This window comes from Myxocyprinus asiaticus, chromosome 37 (genome assembly GCF_019703515.2).
Source record: "Myxocyprinus asiaticus isolate MX2 ecotype Aquarium Trade chromosome 37, UBuf_Myxa_2, whole genome shotgun sequence".
Taxonomy (NCBI): domain Eukaryota; kingdom Metazoa; phylum Chordata; class Actinopteri; order Cypriniformes; family Catostomidae; genus Myxocyprinus; species Myxocyprinus asiaticus.
The window spans coordinates 38,794,966-38,817,691 of NC_059380.1; the positions used below are offsets into that span (position 1 = coordinate 38,794,966).

Consider the following 22,726-nt stretch of genomic DNA (forward strand, 5'->3'; position numbering starts at 1 on the left):
TTTTCCTGTTTCCAGATTTTATTAATTTCCTTCATCATCTTCCTCTAAGTCTTCTTCCTCTTTCCTGGTCTCTTCTTCATCTTCACCCTCCGTCATCTTTTCAAAGTCGGCAGACTCGGAGTTCCACATGCACTTAATCGACAGTTTGAATTCCGCCATCTCGATTCCAAAGAGTTTCTGTATGGAAAGGCCAAATGAAATATATTTTTATGAATGCAAAATATTAATATTAAGTATTAATGAAAGATATAACATTTAGACTTTAAATTAGATTACAACCTTACAGGACGTCTTTGTTCTTTAAATGCATTTAAGTTTTAAGAGATTTTCAGTGCAATATAAACTTGCCGAGCATTTTGTTTATTGTAAAGATGCACTTAGTAATATTTCTGCTAGTTGCTAAACTTTTAAACAGAATTAAAATACCGATCGTAGTGAAGATTTACCTATATAGTTTTTTTTCCCCAGTCGAAACATTATTTTAATGTTTACATGTCCGATAACCGATATGCAAAATCAATGTTTAATAATTGTTTTATTTATACCTTTTAGACAACAACAAAAACAATAAAACATAATAGCATTAGCTTATGAATATTTTAATAGTGATCATAAGTAATACCATAATACGTAACACAATTTTTGTTCCTGGGTAGCGTGTTATTTCCTGATTGCTTATGCCTCAAAAGTATATAAAATGGCTATTATTCCCCACAAACTTTGCTTTTGTGACCAGGACAGTGATATTTTGAAATGTACCTATTTCCAATGAGAAAACAGGTGAATGTGTCTTTACATTCGTTCACATAAAGTCAGAAAAAAACAACATATGAATCCAAAATACTTCTTTATCTGTGGTTTGACGAAGACACCAGCTTAGACCTTTGCCTCAGACGGCTTAGGGAAGAAGTCTTGAAGGCTGCCGACTCCTTATCTAGAGCTCTGACAAATTGTTTCATAAGGCCCAATTTGATGTGCAGTGGTGGCATCAGCACCTTCCGGGGGTCCAACAGTGGCTCCCAATTGATGTTGTTCCTCCCCACAGATAACTCGGTCCGCTGTGGCCAGTCCCGCCTGTGGTAGTGCGCTTTGGTGTCCCTGCTGTCCCAGAGGCAAAGATAGCAGGGAAACTTGGTAAAACCGCCTTGGAGACCCATCAGGAATGCCACCATTTGGAAGTCTCCTATGACCTCCCAGCCATACTCATCATACTTCAAGGCGTCCAGCAAGGTCTTGATGCTGTTGTAATCCTCTTTGAGGTGCACCGAGTGAGCCAGGGGAAGAGACGGGTACTTATTACCATTATGGACCAGCACGGCTTTGAATATTACTTTAGTATAAATACATGTTAATTTGGATTCATATGTTGTTTTATTCTGACTTTATGTGAACGAAAAGACACAAACTCGCCCGTTTTCTCATTAGAAATAGGTACATTTCAAAATATCACTGTCCTGGTCACAAAATCAAAGTTTGTGGGGAATAATAGCCATTTTATATACTTTTGAGGCATAAGCAATTAGGAAATAACACTTACAACCCAGGAAAAAATAAAAATACATTTGTTACACAATTCAGTGACCACTTTATTAGGTACATATACACCTACTTATTCATGCGATTATCTAATCAGGGAACCGTGTGGCAGCAATGCATAAAATCATGCAGATACGGGTCAGGAGCTTCAGTTAATGTTCACATTTTTTTTCCCCATTCTGATGGTTGATGTGATCTCAGTGATTTGGAGCGTGACATGATTGTTGGTGCCAGACGGGCTGGTTTGAGTATTTCCACATTAGCTGGACCAGCCTGTAACAGAGATTTTTAGCGTAATCCGAGCGAAAGAGGCACTACTTATGATTCTATTGTCAGATTTTACTACTGATTTGAAAAATATTCTTTGATCATAATCTTGATCAACTATTTGGAGATTTCTGTCTTTTATCGATAAAGCAGATAGGGGCTGCACTTTTATGCTGCTTCTATCCTTAAAAAAAATAGCTTTCCGGGAGAGTTCCAAAGATGGCTGCCGAGTGGACTGACTTGCCTTGAAAGGGACTTTGATTTTACTCGCTTTCTCTCAATAACCATCAAGCGCCACTTAACGGAATTGCAAAAATAAATGTTTTCAAAACAGCTTTCAGAATACGCCCCTCAACTGCTGTTGTTCTTTTTTTTTTCTCCCCAATTTGGAATGCCCAATTCCCAATACACTCTAAGTCCTCGTGGTGGAGTAGTGACTCGCCTCAATCCGGGTGGCGGAGGACGAATAAAGCTGCCTTTGCATCTGAGACGGTCAATCCGCGCATCTTATCACATGGCTTGCTGAGCGCGTTACCGCAGAGACGTAGCACGTGTGGAGGCTTCACGCTATTCTCCGCGGCATCCACGCACATCTCACCATGCGCCCCACCAAGAGCGAGAACCACACATTATAGCGAACCATGAGGAGGTTACCCCATGTAACTCTACCCTCCCTAGCAACCAGGCCAATTTGGTTGCTTAGGAGACCTGGCTGGAGTCAATCAGCACGCCCTGAATTTGAACTTGCGACTCCAGGGGTGGTAGTTGGCGTTAGTACTCGCTGAGCTACCAAGGCCCCCCCATCTGCTGTTGTTCAAACCGTTTGATGATCCCGCCCCCAACTCACGCCATTGGTTGAGTAATGTTTTAGGGGCAGGTCTAAGCGGGTCGCTTAAAACAAGAGGAATTTTATAGTGCCACAGAGAGACAGTGTTTATAGTTTTTGATTAAATTAACTGATGAATAGCTTACTTAAAGTTGTCTCAGCATATTAAGCTGGGATAAAAGTATTTTAAAACTAAAAAGTTACATACTTCAGCTTTAACAGAGAACACCACCACTAGGTGTCAGCAATCATAAACTTAAATGTTACTGAGTGCACCTTGAAAATAATATTTATTGTTCTACACTCACCAGAATTCGAGCCTGTTCGGGAGCGAGTGTGTCTCCCTCTTTACACACTTCAAAATCCTTTATCAGCGTCACCACACCTGAAATAGATTATGTAATTTTGTAAATGCTTTTTTTAGCCAAAGAGGATTCCAGTACACTCAAGACAGGGACTATTCCCCAGAAGCAGCCTGTCATTCTGCATTTTAAATAATTAACAAAGACAAATTCACACAGAGAACAAATGTTCTCCACAAAACATTCATTCCTAAAGACCTATTCACCACCCCCCCCCCCCCTTTTCAGATTTGTTCTAGGTGTGAACAAGCTTTTACACTAGTTTACCTTTCTTTAAAGTCGTAGGAAGGCCTAGCTGTCTCAGCTGTGGTTCCATTGAATGTGGAAACTGTTCAAGCGGCCCCTCATCCAGCGTCACTGCAATGGTCGCTATGTTACCGGAACGAGCGTAATCCATCACTTTAAAGTTACTGAAATACCTAATAAAACGCACAGTGCCAAGTTCGTTATGAATGCATAAAACAAATCCATCTATGCACAAACCTCTTGAATGTAATAATTAATAAAATGTTGCGTTTCATTTAAGATTACTAAAGCACATAAATTGGAGTCTGAATTGCAATTATATGAACACTTACTCTTGCACCTCATCTTTGGTTTTGTTTGTGAATAACACGCCAACTTCTCCTCTTAGAAACCTGCTCACCTGTGAGACAAACCACAATACGGAGTTATGACGGACTCAGTTCAGTCTTGCTCGCTATTACTTGTCTGACTATTTATGTTAAGCTATAAGCAAGCAGTGTAAATTGTTGTTTGAATGTCAGTAAATCACTGATGACAAATGCTGATGTACCTTGTGCAGATTATCTTTGTATTCATCGGTTGGTCCTTTTCCCAACGCGATCATCATGACCTTGTTCTTTCCGAAGAAAAGCCTGAAATGCACAAACCCAAACTCTACTTTAACATCTTTTAGATATTCATTTAAAAATAAAGCATAAAAAGAGGTAAACATAAACAGTACCTGCTGTGTTTCCAGGCTGTCCTGATGTCTTTTAGTTTGTTGTTTCTCATGTTCTCTACTGAGAACACAAACACATACCTGTAGATGTCTGCACATTTCCGCAGCTGAGAGGGTGAGAAGGAAAAGTTTATTTCGTATTGTGGAAATTAAGTACAGCGATGGTATTGGATAGTAATGCCATTGTAATGAATGATTACCATATTCATGACTCAACAAAGAATACCTTTGTATTACCATGGTACATGTCTATAAAATAAATAAATAAATAAATAAAAACATGGTAATACCATTGTAATATTTAGTGTCATCCAACAGAGGACCAATGGGGGGGAAAGTCATACTAACCTCTTCAATGAGGTTTTGTTTGGATTCCAACCCTTTCTTTGTTGTTTTGGTTAAAGACACTGGAAATAGACAACATAAATATTTAGTTAAGATAATATTAAGATATCATAACGACATATATCCAAGTGCTTTAGTGACATTCAGTAATGTATCTTAGATGGACTACATGTCAACCACATATACAAAACAACAAAATAAACAACATAACAATCATGCTTTAACTATAACATTGCACGAATTAAAATGTGAGTCCGTTTATAAACTATAACTGCGCCACGCAAGACAAAATGTCTCAAATTAATTTCTGGTGACGCTAAATAAAAGAAAAACAGTAATGTAAAATTAAAACCAAAATAAGTGTGTACCTTTCTTGTCTCTCTTGGATTTCGGCATGGCTCTCACGTGGTCTGCTATATTTTCTTCCTCGTCTGATGATCTCAGAGCGCTTCACAAACAGTGAGGAATCACACCGCCACCTACTGGTGCTCACCGGACGCTCATGAATATAAATTAGCATGGTTAACCTGAACAACAATGGCATAACGTAATTACAGTTTTTGACAATTGCTTACACACGATTTCTGAAACTATAGCTCCTTTTCTCTAAACTCTACACACAAAACCCCAAAAACACACACACAAACCATGCAAAACGTCACACATATCTTGCAAAAGCAAACACATTCAAAAATATTTGAACTCTTCTCAAAATGGTGTTTTTGCATCAAAACTCTACACAAATGATGAGCTCTTATACACGGCAACTACACACGGATATGACAAATGTAAAACACTACTATTTTGAGTCTTTTGCATGTTCAGTGCACAGTGGAGTGCACAGTTTGTCATAGCACACACACGTACAGTACATGTATGTGCACAAATATAACCAGAATGAGCTTTATTGCAAAGTGTGCTCACGTACACAAGGAATTTTTAATTTTTTTAATTTTTTGGTGATAGGAGAAACAAGCAAGTGCACACATACAGAACATTACAGTGAGACAGAGGTAAGAGTACAAATAGATATACAAAAAATAGGACATATAGTATGGCGTTTGTACATGTGCAAGTGGTAATATATGTGCAAGGTAGGCTTATGTACAGTTATTGAATTAAATATGAGTGAATTTATACATTATTGCACTATGGAAGTCCTAAAGGCAGTTTAATTGTTCATGTGGTAAATGGCCTGAGGGCAAAAACTGTTCTTGTGCCTGGTTGTCCTGGCGCTGAGTGCTCTGTAGCACCGGCCAGAGGGCAACTGTTCAGAAAGGGAGTGGGCAGGGTGTGTGGGGTCCAGAATGATTCTACCTGCACGTTTACTCACTCTGGAGACGTACAGTTCTTGGAGGGTGGGCAGGGGGGCACCAATAATCCTCTCAGCAGTCTTGACTGTCCGTTGTAGATTCCTTCTGTCTGATTTGGTGGCTTAACCAAACCAGACAGTTATAGATGTACATAGGACTCAACGACAGCTGAGTAGAACTGTGTCTGCAGCTCTAGTGGCAGGTTGAACTTCCTCAGTTGGCGAAGGAAGTACAACCTCTGCTGAGCCTTCTTCACAATGGAGTCTATGTGGGTGTCCCACTTCAGGTCCTGAGAGATAGTAGAGCCCATGCAGGAACCTGAATGACTCCACTGCTGCCACAGTGCTGTTCAGGATGGTGGTGGGGATTTCTCCTGAAGTCAACTATCATCTCCACTGTTTTGAGCATGTTCAGTTCAAGGATGTTGTGATTGCACCAGACAGCCAGCTGTTTAACCTCCCATCTGTATGCAGACACGTCACCGTCACGGATGAGGCCAGTGACCATGGTGTCGTCTGCAAACTTCAGGAGCTTGACAGTGCAGGCAGTCATTCATGTACTGGGAGAAGAGCAGTGGAGAGAGAATGCATCCCTGAGGCGCACCAGTGCTAATACTGAGGGTCCTGGATGTGATTATCCCCAGTCTAAACACTATGTATACATATTCAGTATATATTTACACTATAAACAGAAATGCAGCTATAAGTGTTTTCACACATGAGCACTGGGTGTAGGTAATCGGTAAATAAATGTGGCATTTTGAATGGCAGTGTTTTCCAAATGAAACACAAGAGCTGTTAGTTTTGAATGATGTGTCTAATGTAGACAACTGTGTTTAGTGTATTGCAAAAAGTGTGTTTTACAATTGTAAACTCAGTGCAAAGCAGTAATGTGCTTGCAGTTTTGCAGACTTGGTCTGAAGATTAGGTACATGAGTTGATGGTTTCACTGAGTGTGCCTCAAGTACCACTTTTAGTGTGTAAGCGATTGTAAAAAAAAAATACATGTAATATTCATAAGCTAAGCTTGCACCTCACTTTGCAGAAGTTTCCACGTTCAATCAGGAGCGCAGTACACCTGTAAGATTACAGTATTTGCAGACTGTATGAGATGAGTAGATTTATTTAAAAGTGCTATAAGCGATTTTAACAGTTCTAGAACTTAACGTAGCAAAAAGTAACAGTAACATGCGACAAAAGCCTTGTTCAGGAGTTAAAAGCAGCTCCTACATTCATACAGATAGGATCATCAAAGATTGTGACTAAATCAGACCAGAAAACAACACAAAAAACATATGAAACTTCTGAATGAGAGATGTTTACGGTGATGTACTGGTGGGCATGTGTACTCGCCGGTCACACATCACACTCGCCGGTGTTACGGTGTCATGATAAATTGAGTCCGCCCGGTAAATCGAGTCCCCATGGGGATAACCGTTTGTAATGCCTGAGCAAACACCAATCATGTTATCATGATAGCATGTCATTGAAGTCTAGGCTAACTGAAAAACACAAACAACAACACATCTTTAATTTCTCAATCTGTAACTTCAGTTATATACTATTATGTGTAACTTATGGTTTAAACGTCATTAAATGTTGTATTTACAAAGTTATATCGACATACATAAAATGATTTGAAAGGATTTCTACTCAGGCAGTGAATATAGTACCTATTAATAGGTCCCTCAGCCAACAGAATTGCTGTGATATCAGAGCGAGACCAGATTTTCAGGGGGGACTCGGTTTATCATGACACCTGTCATGACACCAGCATATGAAGGTTAATTGTGGATCAAATACCTTTAAATGTCTGGGAAAGTTCAATTTGGCAATATTTGTGATGTCTGCAGACCTGTATGAACTTCTCCTGGGACTTGGCATGGATCAAATGGAATTTTTGATGTTTTTCTTGATATCGTTATTCGGGTGTTTTTCATTTACTGTCATTGTATTCTTCCGCTGATGGTCACAAATGTGGCGGCTGTGGGGAAAAGTGGCATCACTGAAACCGTCAACCGCTGTGTACAGAAAGGCCCTGTCCCAATACCCACACTTGCGGTCTTGGCCACTTGAGTGCGTGTGCATGCGACAGGAAGTAAGTGTTCAAGACTGTCCCATGTCTAAAACATACCTAAACTCAATGCACTTAACCTACACTAAATCCACACTAGCACAAATACCGCTTCGGAGCAGTCTTTCAGACTAAGTGTATCCCAGAGTTCATCACGTTCAGGAGCCCACACCTAGGGCTGGGAATCGATTCCAAAAATAATTGATCCCTCGATTCCGAAGCGTTGGGAATCGAGAATCGACTCGAAACATTGGAATGTACTCCAGAGCTGGAGTTGATTCCTTTTGGGGGAAACTGGTTGATATTTTCGGACTGTGTTTATTTCCTCAATCACGGAACTACACATTTCAGAAGCCTAACAGCACTAAAACAATTTACAAAAGGATTATAAAATGTCTGCATCTTAACGATCATCAACCTGACTCTGATTTTTTTGTAGCCCGTTAGCATCTGTAAATCCACTCCGTTTGTTCATCTGTATGAAGCAATCACACAAGCCCTTCAAAACATCTGCTTTCCAGACCTGTATAGTCTACTGGTATTTTACTTTGGATTAAACTTTTAATCAACATGCCAAATTTCTGACAGTAAATTGGCATACAATAACAACTTCCCCGATGTTACAACACAAGTCCGCAACAAGGAGATGGCAGATTTGAGTTAGCTTCACAGTTCACATCAATAAATCAGTATGTTGAAGTTTAATTGATCAATGTGAGGCACTATAGAAGCAAGAATCTAATGCTTCTCTACTCGTTCACGATATTTTTAGTGTTTTAAAACCTTTTGCATGTTGAATTTTTTTTTGTTAGCCCTCATTTTACACAATTTTACATTTAAATTATTTTATGAAATAAAAAAAGTAAATACACATTATAAAATGTGTATTTTCTCCCCTTTTGGAATGCCCAATTCCCAATGTGCTCTAAGTCCTCGTGGAGGTGTAGTGACTCGCCTCAATCTGGGTGGTGGAGGACGAATCTCAGCTGCCTCCACGTCTGAGACCGTCAATCCACACATCTTATCAAATGGCTTGTTGAGTGCGTTACCGTGGAGATAGAGCGTGTGTGGAGGCTTCACGCCATCAACTGTGGCATCCACACACAACTCACCACACGCCCCACCGAGAGCAAACCACATTATAGCGATCACGAGGAAGTTACCCCGTGTGACTCTACCCTCCCTAGCAACCGAGCCAATTTGGTTGCTTAGGAGACCTGGCTGGAGTCATTCAGCACGCCGTGGGATTCGAACTAGCGAACTCCAGGGGTGATAGCCAGTGTCTTTACCACAATTTTTTTCAGTGAACTAATATAAACTCATGAACGATATCAGACAATTTCAATGTAGGTTAAATGGTGCTTATAAGATTATATACGGTAGTTCTTCGAAATACAGGTGCATCTACTCAAACTTCCCTCCAATTTATCTCATGGTATTGAAGCATCATTCTTTGGTATGTGCATAAAAGCCCTGATTTAATCTTAGAATTAAACAGTGTGAAAAATGACTATTACAATTTGAAGAAATGTTCAGAACTTCTTAAACTACTTCAAAGAGTTCTCATCAAAATATCCTCCACATGCAGCAATGACAGCTTTGCAGATCCTTGTTATTCTAGCTGTCAGTTTGTCCAGATACTCAAGTGACATTTCACCCCACACTTCCTGTAGCACTTGCCATAGATGTGGCTGTCTTGTCGGGCACTTCTCACGCACCTTACAGTCTAGCTGATCCTACAAATGCTCAATGGGGTTAAGATCCATAACACTCTTTTCCAATTATCTGTTGTCCAATGTCTGTGTGTCTTTGCCCACTCTAACCTTTTCTTTTTGTTTTTCTGTTTCAAAAGTGGCTTTTTCTTTGCAATTCTTCCCATAAGGCCTGCACCCCTGAGTCTTCTCTTTACTGTTGTACATGAAACTGATGTTGAGCAGGTAGAATTCAATGAAGCTGTCAGCTGAGGACATGTGAGGCATCTATTTCTCAAACTAGACACTTTGATGTACTTATCCTCTTGTTTAGTTGGCCTTTCACATCTCTTTCTGTCCTTGTTAGAGCCAGTTGTCCTTTGTCTTTGAAGACTGTAGTGTACACCTTTGTGTGAAATCTTCAGTTTTTTGGCAATTTCAAGCACTGTATAGCCTTCATTCCTCAAAACAATGACTGACTGATGAGTTTCTAGAGAAAGCTGTTTCTTTTTTGCCATTTTTGACCTAATATTGACCTTAAGACATGCCAGTCTATTGCATACTGTGGCAACTCAAAAACAAACACAAAGACAATGTTAAGCTTCATTTAACAAACCAAATAGTTTTCAACTATGTTTGATATTGATGTACAACGTGACAACTCTCTCCCCTCTCTTCAAATGGCAAAACTCCCTTTTTACCAGTTTCCTCTCGAGTCTTGCTTCCCAGATGCAATCAGTTACAGGTGAGTTCAATCAAGTTCACGTTCACGCAAGGGGAGGGGATTGGAGAAACGTTGTGGACAGAATTAACTGTCCAAACTAGAACTCATGGGTTAAAATGTCCAAAAAGGGAAAAAATATCCCCCAAATTCATTACAATATATATATATATATAAAATACTCAAACCAGCCCATCTGGCACCAACAATCATCCATGCGATTATTTAATCAGCCAATCATGTGGCAGCAGTGCAGTGCATAAAATCATGCAGATACGGGTCAGGAGCTTCAGTTAATGTTCACATCAACCATCAGAATGGGGGAAAACCGTGGCATGATTGTTGGTGCCAGATGGGCTGGTTTGAGTATTTCTGTAACTGCTGATCTCCTGGTGTTTTCACACACAACAGTCTCTAGAATTTATTCAGAATGGTGCCAATAACATCCAGTGAGCGGCAGTTCTGTGGATGGATATGCCTTGTTGATGAGAGAGGTCAACAGAGAATGGCCAGACTGGTTTAAACTGACAAAATCTACGGTAACTCAGATAACCGCTCTGTACAATTGTGGTGAGAAGAATATCATCTCAGAATGCTATTATGAGATGCAGGTTGGTGCTCTTTTGGTGGCACGAGGGGGACCTACACAATATTAGGCAGGTGGTTTTAATGTTGTGTCTGATCGTTGTATATATAAGTTCAATTCCTCTCGCGTAGATTCACATTCTCTTGTGCACTTTTGGTCTCTCTCGCAGACACACTCGGGCTCTCTCGCAGAGTCTTTCAATCGCTCGCGCTCACACCAGGTCTCTCTCGTGCGGTTGGCATTGGTTCAGTCTCTTTTGCGCACATAATTCTTTTTCACGGACGTGCTGGGTCTTTCTAGCGCATGTCCAAACTGTTTTGCACCGTTTGCTTCACTTTTGTCCAGTGCCGTGACTCATAATGAGTATCCCAAGGTGCAATCAAAAGTTATACCTGTGCTCGCAGTCTTCACGTCTACTTGCACACTAGTGGCCAAACACCGGAAATACGTAAGACAAGTGGGTAAGTAGGCAAGACCAAAACCGCGAGTGACTAGCGCTGTTAAAGAGACAGGTGTGATATTTTAGTTCACCTATTTCATTGATATTTTTCAGGGAATAGGAACATTTTCTGCTTGTCATTTTTAAAAAAATCGCTTACAGTACCTTTAAATAGTGACTTACATTTTATATGATGGAATTTACAGTCACTTATAAAACTATGAAGATACACTATGCAAAGTAGGTTGATGGATTTTTGTGCACTTCACTTACATTTTTATGCTAAAGTTTAAAGGTATTTTATAGATTTTTAACCGAATGCATAGCATATGCAAAGTGGAAAACATCAGCAGTGTATTAAAGATCTTTTGCCACATTTTTACAGTCAACAGATCTATCCACCTTATTTTTCAGCAAAACTAGGGCGCCGCCATTATCAAGCTTGAATGTGGACCACTTCCGGTATAAGCCAGTTCCGTTTTAGCTATACAAAAATACTACATTATGTTGCTTTACAATAAATGTTGACATATTATTAAAATTAATTACGATTTTCATAAACTCATTGGTTTTAAGCGCATATAGTTTTACCATTTATCGCATTTTGCCATCATTTTATCACACACTGTTGCACAGGCAGAATGAGTGAGATCAGGTGCTGACAGGACAGCCCTCTGCGCCATCTGACACGCCTCCACAAACTTTACACAACCAGCAGAGGAGAAAGCTGCCGGGAAAATGCTGCTTCAACTTTCTTTGCACCAGAACTGCATCTTGTTGTATTAATAAACACATTTTACTCTCCGTTCTTGTCAGAGAGCGTTCTCTCTTTCTTACCGGTGTATAGTAAACAGACACGCAGATCACACAATTCAGCATGGCTTATGAAACATCGCCTTTGGAAATAAATAAAGGCTTCATCGGAAGTTATGCAGGTACATATGAGCAACAAGTGAATGATTTACTTACTCTTTTACTATAAATGCTGACGTTAGAAAATTATCCAACATTGGCACATAATTTTGCTGTACATCCTTTGGTTGTGTGATAGTTTATAAGCCCATATCACTAGATTCTGGTATTATAACCTTCTAGTTATTAACATTGCAGTCAATGCCAGTGGAATTTTGTCACATTCGCCTGAAATGTAGCCTCTGCTTATTTAAAAATAAGGTGGATATGAACCTAACTAAACGCTTAAGTCACTATTCAAAAGAAACTGTACAGCATTTCCATCAATAAACTGAAAATGTAACAAAGTGGAAATAAAGTACCATAAAAAAAATGTATAAGTCTTAAATCAGTGGTCACAGCCAGAGGTGTGTAAAGTAAGCGAGTTCTTAAATATTATTTTGTGGAATTTGTACATTCCTGGAATATTTAAATGGATTACTTGTGGCCTACTTGATGCCATTGGTCTACAGTATTTCTAAAGCTAAGATTTTTTTGTACTTTTTAATAGGCTAGTGTAAGCTTTAATATAAATTTGGAAACTTTACTAGTATTATTATTTTCGCTCAATAAATAAATAAATAAATAAAATAAACATACTCTTTTGCTCAAGTATGTTTTTGGCAAGATACTTTTATTTTTAATTGAATAATATTTTGTCACAGTTCCCAAACTTTAACTTACATGTAATTGTAATTTACTTACCTTATCTGTATATTATACACCCCTGTTAAGAACACAACAAAAATATCTGCTGTAAGACAGGGCTGTAAATTACCTGGACTAAAAATGATTATTTCTACAACACATCTTTTCCTCAGACACCTAAAATCCTTAACGAGGAGCTGCCCTGTTTTATGACAAAATAACAAATGTTATTGACTCATATGAGAAAAGATGGATTCTTTTAAATCCTGTAGCCTGATTGGAGGGATTTACAGCAGACATGACTACATTCCTCAACACAGAATTAGCATAATTCAGATGTCTGCTCAGAACAATGGGAAACAAAATTATACATGATCCTTGTAAATCCTTGGGATTTCTGCAAAAAAAAAAAAAAAAAAAAAATAGGTGTGTTATCTTCATATGTGTAGACTGCTTTAATGGTCTCCAAGCCAGGACAGGTTTAAGGTGTAGATAATTGTGTAACATCTGATTCTGTTCACCAAACACTCATTTGGACTAAGGAAAGAGTGGTGCTGCCAGAGCATGCTGAAGTACAGTTTATAACCCATAAACAGAAACCCATTGCCCTTTTCAATGTGCATAGGCTTGATATTTTAGGAGGATATTTTTCATGTAACGACAATTTTTATTTATTTAATGTATTTTCTTATTATTATTATTTTTTTTTTTACAACAATTTACATTTCTAAATGGGCCATCTCACTTTCTTGTTTAAAGTCAAGCCTCTCTGTTTCTTTATATATTTATAAAGGCCCTATTATAAGAGGTACTGACAAATGAACAATAAACCACAATCAAAAATGTACATTCAGTGACTATAAGACTCAAAATTGTTAATTTGTTATTAAAATGCTGTTTTGTGAAATGCTGACTTACCTTTTGGTTTTTAAGTTTTTTATTTGCAAGGAATCACCTAATTGTTTTTTTACAGTCGTTTCAGGGTTTTAGGAAGTGGCGTAGCCAAGGGTGGGCCAGGATGGGCCTGGGTCCACCCAAATAAGACCCAGGACCACCAAGAATATTAAAGAATAATTTATGACTTCAAATAAATATTTATGAAATAGTTAAAAAAATTCATAAATTTTTATTTCTGAAAGTGTGAAAGAACTGTTTGAATATTCTGCCTCTCTGTTGGTAAGGAGAATTTAGTAAAAAAAATAAATAAATAAATTGGGCAAAAATTTGGCCCATCCACTTTTATTGAGGCCCACCCAAAGGTAATTTCCTGGCTATGCCCTTGGTTTTAGAGTTTATGGCATTATGTCATCATGGCAACAATTGTAAAATTGGATGTAACTTTAGAAAAGTTAAACAATTTTATCACATTAAAATTATGTTAACACGCATATCCTTTATGTCTTGTGGCTATACGTTTGTAACTGTGAGTATTTTAATGTTTACCGATTGGCCCCATTCACTTCCATTGTAAGTGCGTCACTGGAACCCAGATTTTTGCTTTTTTTTTTTTTTTAAAGAAAAGGAGGGACGAGTCGAAATTAATTTTTGTGGTAATCAACATTATGCCACAGATGCTGTCGATTTAGCTTTACTTGTACTGAACGTGGAATATTTCTTTAATTTGATACTCAAAAAGAGCATGTCTAAAAAGTATAATTTTTCCCTATAAATATCGCCCCTATATCTACACTAGGCTACATCACTATTAACCCAAGTGTGGGGTAAAAGCCCCCTTCGCCACTTTCTTTATAAATAAAAATATGTATATTTATAATTATATTTAAAAAATACATTTATTTTTATTAAATATAGATGGAGCAGTGGTTGTATATAATTTATAATTATATATAATTTTAATCAAAATTATTATTTTTAATAATATAATTATTTGATTTTTTAAATCTTGATACAATTTGCGACCAGAAAAAAAGCGCATTTTCTTTGGGGTTGGGGGGCTTTAGCCCCGTTAAACGAAAATAAAATGTGTTGGATCCTGAGTTCATTGTTGGGGGGCGATCTTGCCAAATTTCTTCAGCCTCTCTCCCGTTTGCGCGTCTCCGCGTCCCGGGGCGCGTGTGCGCCGCACACATGAGGGCGGAGAGTCTGATGCGGTATCTGCCTCTTTAGGAGAATGAAACGTGATCCCGTCGCGCCGGTAGAGTCGGGTATAAAACGGTGATTGCAAGGCCACACCGACCAAAACAAAGCGACCATGACAATAAAATCAGTGTGAACGGAAAGTTTGACTCTGCCGTTGCGCGTCTTGTGTTATTTTGAATGAGATGAGTCGCAGAACGCCAGCTGTCGCAGAATATCACATCCAGAAAATGAGCTGACATTCACACTAGCCACCGGACACCGCCATAGCAGAGCGTGCGCCGTTATTCCTGCGCATTTACATGGAGAAAAGAATGCTTTTTGCTGAACGGATAAACAGATAGTGACTGCATTGTTGATTTTTGCTCAACCAATGATAGGCTACTTGGAGGTTTTTACGCATGTGACTGCATGGACAGATCAACTTTACAGAGAGGTTGGATGCATTGATTCTGAAAATAATAATAATAATAATAATAATTCTAGCTCACTGATATCGTGTTTTATGAAAGGATGAACTCAATATTGTTTGGGGAAGGTTTTTTGGGCGATATGGTGAGCGGTGCGCCACAGGACGCGGTGCCGAGAGCGCTGCGCAACGACCTGGGCTCCAACATCCACGTTCTCAAGACCCTCAACCTGCGGTTCCGCTGCTTCCTCGCCAAAGTCCATGAGCTGGAGAGAAGGAACAAACTCCTTGAGAGCCAGCTGAAGCAGGTCTCGGATCAGCCGAGGTATCCAGGCTTCTCGTTTACGCGAGAGGTGGCTGTCCAAACGGACTCGCTGGAATCGCGACTTCCAGGCACCATCTGGAATTTTACGCATGTTCGGAGACAGGGAGAGCGCGTGGAGACCGTGCATGGGCCCGGGGTCACCTGGACCCATCCGGACGGGGTTGGAGTCCAAATTGACACCATCACCCCAGAACTAAGAGCCATATATAATGTTCTGGCCAAAGTCAAACGGGAGAGGGAAGAGTACAAAAGAAAGTGAGTATTAGATTTTGTGCTATTAAATTATTCTAAAAGCAACATTTACTGACGCTTTGATTCATTGTACATTAACTGCCTGTGTAGAACCAGCTTTTGGTTCTTTCTTATAAAGTTCTGTATAGGCCTATATATGAGTGCTGAACTGGTAAATTAATCCAAAACATCATTTACTCATGCTTGGATTCATTCTAAGCAAAACGTGGTTCTGTATAAGTTCTTTAGGCCTTAAGCCTGCAAGCTTTTCTGTCTCTGGTCAACATTTCTGGGGGAGACTGATTCATTGCAGCAGAATATCTTGGCAGCTGAACAGCAAATATTGAAGGCCTCAGTTTTGCATGCAGGGCAAATGAACAGTTTCCAGTTTATTTGGCTATGAGTATGTTGGTGAGTTTGCATGGACAACATTTTTGAGAAATGATTTATTATACTGTATGTTTCATTACCATTAAATAAGCAATTTCTTTTGGGGATGTCATTGGACATAAATGACAATTAAGACTGAAACTATGATTGCATTCAAGATAAAATCACAACATGCATGTCCACCTCAAAATACTTCTTGGATGATTATTAAACTATTTTAAGCCAGGCCTGTTCATCTCTAAGTACACTGTAAAAAATGGTAAACTGCAATTGTTACTTTGAGCCGCTATTTCTACTTCTAACCAAATCTAACCAAAAATGACTTTTGTTGGTATATCCTGATGTACAGTATCAGGTTGATTTAGTCAGATTAATTTGACAGTTAATTTCAGTGTTTGTTGTAATACTTTTACAAAGTAATCAGTTACTGTAATCTAATTAGGCCTACTTTTAGTCAAATGCAGTGTACATTTAAAATTCTTGAAATCAGATTAAAGTTACTAACTTTAATTGATTTACTTTTAAGTACTTTACTATGGTTGCACATTTAAAAAATAATAGTATTTATGTGAAACACATTTAAAAAAAATTGCGTTAATATGTATAATATCTACAGTATATAGTATAATTATCTGTTTGCATTTCTGTGACAGCTGAAGGGTGTGTGCCCCCGAACAAGTCAATTAACAGGAAGGATATATAGACATTATTTTGAATTTGTTTAGCGGAAAGTTGTTGTAGAAAGTAACGTAGAGGAATATTACGCATTCAATATAAATTAAACTCAATCAAAAACATAAAAAATATTTTGACGTGTCCCTCCTTTTCTTTAAAAAAAAAAAAAAAAAGAAGCAAAAATCAAGGTGACAGTGAGGCACTTACAATGGAAGTGAATGGCAGCAATATTTGGAGGGTTTGAAGGCAGAAATGTGAAGCTTATAATTTTATAAAATCACTTACATTAATTATGTTAAAACTCATGTTTTATTTAAGCTGTAAAGTTGTTTAATTTGTATTTTTTATGGTCATTTTAGGGTTTACAGCGTTGTGGCATTATGGCAACAAAGTTGTAAATTTAGATAGAACTTTCCACAGAAAAGGTTAGTAAGTGATTTTATCACACTGAAATCATGTTAACCTGCATATTGTTTACATCTTGTGGCTATACATTTGAAACAGTGATTATTTTAACATTTACAGATTGGCCCCATTCACTTCCATTGTAAGTGGCTTACTGTAAACCAGATTTTTGCTTTTTTTTTGGAAAGAAAAGGAGGGATGAGTCGAAATAAATTGTTGTTGTAATCAACATTATGCCACAAATGCTGTCAATTGAACATAACTTGTATTGAGCCCGGAATATTCCCTTAAGTAATTAATGTAATTATATTTCCAACTAAGTAATCAGTAAAAAACAAAATGTGATTACAATAATATGGATTACTTTTTTAAAGTAACATACCCAACATTGGTTAATTTAGATGTTACCACATGAAACACATTTTTTAGGTTATCTGACAAAATCTTTCTTACAGTGTACACTGACAAAAGTGTTTACCTAAAATACTGTATGTGCTTCTTGTGGTAACATCTAAATTAAAGGAGCAATATGCAACATTGACATCAAGCGTTTAAAATGTGTACTGCAGTCCAAATTCAAAATATTAGAGAGAGCTGTCTCACCCGCCCCCTCTTCCTCAGACTCTAAGCTCACACAGGTTAACAGGTTGAGGACATGCAGCAGGAATGAGCAAACTGACAATGGCAAGTGAAGAGCCTTATACTGTAAGTTGATCAGTTAATGTATACGTTTGCGATGTTTTTATTGTTTGCAAATTATAAACCAGCTCATGTGGATTTTTTATAACCCTGTCAGTGTTAGCTAGATGTATTGCTGCTTGTTTCAAATCTGGCGACCCGGGGTGTCGAAATACTATTGGGAAATGGGCAGTGGGCGGGATCACATAGGCCAAAACACAAACAGAAATTCCGGCCCGGAACTGACATTTCATAGTAGAATATACTGGGTGTAGCATTGTTTTTGGAGAAGCCAGTATTTCAACTTAGCATGTTTCCTAAATCTCTGATAAACATATTATGATAATTGTATGCTTTAGTACAGTAAAAACATTACATATTGCACCTTTAACTACTTTGATTCAAGTCAAAAATGTTATTAACATCACTGAATCAACCTGAACACATTAGGTTACCCCAACAAAGCTAATTTTAAGGGATTGACAAGGTGGGTGCAGTTATGCAATCATCTTGGGCCACATTTGAAATTTCCATCTGTTTGATCTACAATAATTACACAACTATATAACATTTTTGTGTTGCTTTGCTGAGCAGCTGACGTTCTCTAATAAGTTTAGCAGCTGAAATATGATAGGATAACCTTTTTAATCACAGCTACTTATTATGGTAATTGTTTCAAAAATATGCTGTTTATTTGCTATTAAGAAGGGCACACAGCAATGCAAAACTGTCCAGAACATGTCTTGATAATTCAATACATTCTTAAAATTGTTTTCTTTTGGGATGAAATGTAAAAGTACATATTATTGTACAATTCACCTGAATATACAAGACAGGGTAGGGAGGTTTACTGTTAATCAGTCGTGCCTTCATAACTGTGTTTTTATGAGATCAACACAAATCTCAAAAGAGAAAATCCTTCCTGTCTTTTTAAGCTTCCTTTAAGTTGGCTGCACTCATCCGTTCTGTTTTCATCAGTTTTTGAGTTGAGACAGAATGTTTTGAGAAGTCAGCTTCAGATGTACTGAAATACTGCAGTGTAAGGAACAGTGACCATGAATAAAACATGCTCTGGAAGGATGATTGCCTCCAGCGTGATGATTGCTTTAAACATCAGACAAGATGCACAGTACTGGGGTATTCCAGGTGACATATGGACACGAGTTGATGCATTAAACAGATCTGAGATCAGTTGCATGGCTGTCTGACAAGTTTTTTTTTTTTTTGTTGGAAGATTCTGTCATTAGATTGCCTTTATCGGTGAATTTCATGAAACTTGTCAAGAAAATATCACTATAAATTTAAAATAAAAAAACTAAAGAAAAAGAACCCTTTTTTACGACCATTAAGATGTTTGTTGCATTAAAACATTCATGACATTCTCATTACCGTAATGCAAATAATACTACCATTACTTTCATTACTATTATGTGAAAAAAGATATATAAAAAGATGGCCCTATTTTAAGAGCGCTAGCTCTAAGTGCAGCGCTATGCCATAAGTCATAAGCACAAAGTCTGTGGGCATGGCCATGAAGTTTTGTTTTTTTTGTGCAAGCATGCACTAAGGCTAGGCGCAAGTGGGTTTCACAAAATTGTGTGCACAATGCGCTAATGGGCTGGGTTAAGTGCATTTTAATTCGGAGGTTCTTCTCCGGTTATTGCAGCGTCTGCGTCCTATTAGCTTATATAATCTGTTCACTCAAGCATCAGTGATATAAACAAAGACAGCCCATTCATAAAAAGTTGGCAGTGTAAATGGACTGTATACAATTAATAAGAAGAATAAACAATATGGACACGCTCCTTTTATATGCTTAGAAAATTTTATTCTCATCAGGATTTGGATGTACGGTCCGGTAAATTATAGGGAATGTAAGCAATATTAATAATTTTCATTATTAGTATTAATAGTGATTGTATTGGCACTCTTTACTTCTACTGGTCGAAATTCATGTTTTCAATTAAATTAATTTATTGAAACATGAAAAAATGTAACCAAAAATATTTCTAAATTCAAATTACACTTCAAATTAAATGAAAATATAATCAAAATTATGAAATGGTAAAAAACAAAAAAAAAACTCTCTCCACCTTCATCCACCTGCTTCTTTTGCAGTGACTTAATCACTCTACGACAACAGGTGGAAATATACCAATACAAATTTGATCATATATACAATTGTAAATATAAACATAATAATAATATTTGAAAAATAAACCATGACCTATAGATAGTTTAACAAATCTTGAGTTCGGACATGAACTTTATTACCACCTGCTGGTGGAATCTCCAACCTGCAAATGTAGGAACTGAGTTTGGACTTTGCTCTGAAAACACAGGTGTTATTAAAACATCTTAGTACAATGACCCATTCCTCAGGAAAATAGCGATTTGTACTTTGCACCACTTCATTACCATACAATACACACACAGTTTGTGCGCATACACCCACAGATAGTGCAAACACCTCCACCCACGCCTACTTCCACTTTGCGCTGATAGGAAAATTGCACTTAGAATTAGCGCTTTCATGAAAATGTAATAAGACGTAGTGCACGATCATTGCGTGTAGCTCACGAAAATAGAGCCTATAGGCTATTATTTAAATTGTAGGGTACAATTATGCTATTTATGCTATTTTTATAAAAAAAAAAAAGTTATTGTATAGTGTAGTTTTATTTCAACAGAGTTAAGTTACTACAGTACACTATTGCGAATCTAATGAGAATAAACATCAAGAACAGTAGGAGTAACAAAAAAATGTAAAAGTAACAGCTTAGTTACCCCTTAGGGATGCCTTAGCAACCAGCCAGAAAACTAAATAATGAAACACTGTGATGAGGAGGGGGACATGCCTGGCACTGAGTTGACTAATCTGCAGGAGAGATATGGGGGGGGGGGGGGGAGGAGACGCACAAAGCTGTGTGTGTGCGTCTTTGTTTTTTTTTGCAGTATATGTTTTGTTTGAGTTCAATTTATTATTAAAGTTTTATGTTGACTGTTCAGCTGGTTCCTGCCTCCTCCTTGCCCATCTTAAGAACCTTGTTACAAACACCAATCACAAATTCTTCAAAAATAATAACAACAACAAAACTAGTTTCTAATCTTCTTTTCTTTTCCTTTTTGATTTTGGGGTGTAACTTGACTGGGAAATTTCTTGACAGGCTTCGTGGGATTGAACCGAATGAAGCGAGCAGCCCTTATGAATGAGATTTCATTTGGATGTTGAATGGGTTTTTATTAATGCATGACTTCTGAATGACTTCAACCATTCTGGCCACAGAGGAGATGTCTGAATATGTGTGTGCTGACTCACGAGTAAATACTGCTGCTTTACCCTCCAGAAACCAACAATGTGCACAAAATGAAGGAGAACAGAGAGTAAACTAGCTCATTTCCATCTTTTCACCCTTTAATTGCTTGTATGTATCACATCCTGGTTATCATATGAGTGATTCATTGGCCCACTTTAAAACGATTGGGTTTCTCGGCTCACCTCTGTGTGGGAGTTTTATCAATGACCATTATGACATCACACAAAAATTCAAATAAGTCAAAGGGAATATGTAATATAAAGACTCACATGTCTTCTCTTGTGTGGTATGCAGGACATTATTTGTGATCTAATAACCGTTTAGTCAATAAATGAAGTTAGTAAGTGAAACTTAAAAGGCACTCAATTTATAATTTAGTGTTCCCTATCGATACAGTTCACTCGACATTGTCGTAAGCATTATTGGGATGTCCTTCTAAACGACCTGGTTGAAAATCTTATACAATCACGCCAATCCTCTGATTGGCAATGGTGTCTGAGCCCCGCCCCTTCAGGCGCGCAGTTGGCCTATATAAGCAGGCGCTCGGTCACCATTTCTTCAGAATTTTCTTCCTTCAAGACTGCAAACATCTTCGTCATGGAACACTTTCTGCTTCACCGTCAATAAACACTTATAGCGGAAGGAACTTCTTAGTGAGACGTGGACAGGACGACTCGTCACCTGTGCTCAGTGCCTGCACCAAGAGGCTTTCTGCTCCCCTGTGTGTTCCAGTGAAGAGTTCTCCACATCGCCGTCAAAGACGCTCTCTGTGAACAGGTTCTTTGCTTCAGACGCTTGATCAACACGGCACTTCAGCGAAGACTCCTACTTGCTTCTGGAAGAATAAGGGGAGGATCTTGCAAGCCCTTTGAGCCCCCTGAACTTCCGATGTAACGTCCTGTGGAGTATTCGGGTAATGAGCTCTGACCCTCTATTGGAGCCTCATTATGTTTGGCGGCTCTGACGATGGGGATGATGCTGTGTCACTTGCAGCTTCAGGCAAGTGGTTCATGGAGGATGTTGCCACCTCATCCCCCAGCGAGGGTGAAGAACGTGCACATGTCACGGACAAGGAGCTTCTTCACGTCCTCGCCCCCATTGAAAATGAACAGTGTGCGTGTTTTGAATTACCTCGACGATTGGTTATTACTAGCCCAATCAGAGGCACTACTAACTCAAAACTCTCAATAAGTTTTGAGTTCCCCCACAATTAGTGTTGCGTTCTCTACTGTACACAATAGGTGTTGTGTTCCATCAGAATAAGTTTTGCGTTCCCTCTGAATACGTTTTGCATTCCCTCAGAATAAATTTTGTGTTCCCTCTCAATAAGTTTTGAGTTCCCCCACAATAAGATTTGCGTTCCCTCATAATAAGTATTGCGTTCCCTCTCAACAAGTTTTGCATTCCCTTTAAATATTTGTTTTGGTTCCCTCGCAATAGTTTTACGCAATAGCCACCACTTATGAAAATAAACCCT

General features: G+C 38.3%; 2 protein-coding genes across 4 annotated transcripts in view; one reads left to right on the forward strand and one right to left on the reverse strand.

Annotated features, from left to right (window-relative positions):
• Positions 1 to 16: 16 nt before the first annotated feature.
• Positions 17 to 4,741, reverse strand: LOC127427915 (mRNA turnover protein 4 homolog). 2 transcript variants are annotated; one of them, XM_051675852.1, is made up of 8 exons: positions 4,669 to 4,741; positions 4,304 to 4,362; positions 3,959 to 4,062; positions 3,788 to 3,869; positions 3,570 to 3,637; positions 3,259 to 3,410; positions 2,938 to 3,014; positions 17 to 177 (listed from the first exon to the last, which is right to left on the reverse strand). In XM_051675852.1, exons 1-8 carry the CDS (start codon positions 4,694 to 4,696, stop codon positions 22 to 24), a joined length of 726 nt encoding a protein of 241 aa, XP_051531812.1. In that variant the 5' UTR covers positions 4,697 to 4,741; the 3' UTR covers positions 17 to 21. The 2 variants fall into 2 exon arrangements, with proteins under 2 accessions (XP_051531812.1, XP_051531814.1); XM_051675854.1 differs by lacking the exons at positions 4,304 to 4,362; positions 4,669 to 4,741 and adding an exon at positions 4,156 to 4,199.
• A 10,147-nt stretch (positions 4,742 to 14,888) lies between these two features.
• LOC127427884 (intermediate filament family orphan 2-like) overlaps positions 14,889 to 22,726 on the forward strand; it is a 40,859-nt gene continuing 33,021 nt past the window's right edge. For both annotated transcript variants that reach the window (XM_051675785.1, XM_051675786.1), the window contains exon 1: positions 14,889 to 15,808. In XM_051675785.1, the coding sequence (XP_051531745.1) occupies positions 15,333 to 15,808 (476 nt within the window). In that variant the 5' untranslated portion in view covers positions 14,889 to 15,332. The remainder of the gene's footprint in view (positions 15,809 to 22,726) is intronic.

What these genes read in the sequence shown, in the direction of transcription:
- LOC127427915 (XM_051675852.1), bottom strand. Translation starts at nt 4,696, where the DNA reads ATGCCGAAATCCAAGAGAGACAAGAAAG. An exon ending in ACAAAGATAATCTGCACAAG is followed by an intron (nt 3,638 to 3,787) that starts GTACATCAGCAT and finishes TTTGTCTCACAG; the next exon opens with GTGAGCAGGTTTCTAAGAGG. An exon ending in ACCAAAGATGAGGTGCAAGA is followed by an intron (nt 3,411 to 3,569) that starts GTAAGTGTTCAT and finishes GCGTTTTATTAG; the next exon opens with GTATTTCAGTAACTTTAAAG.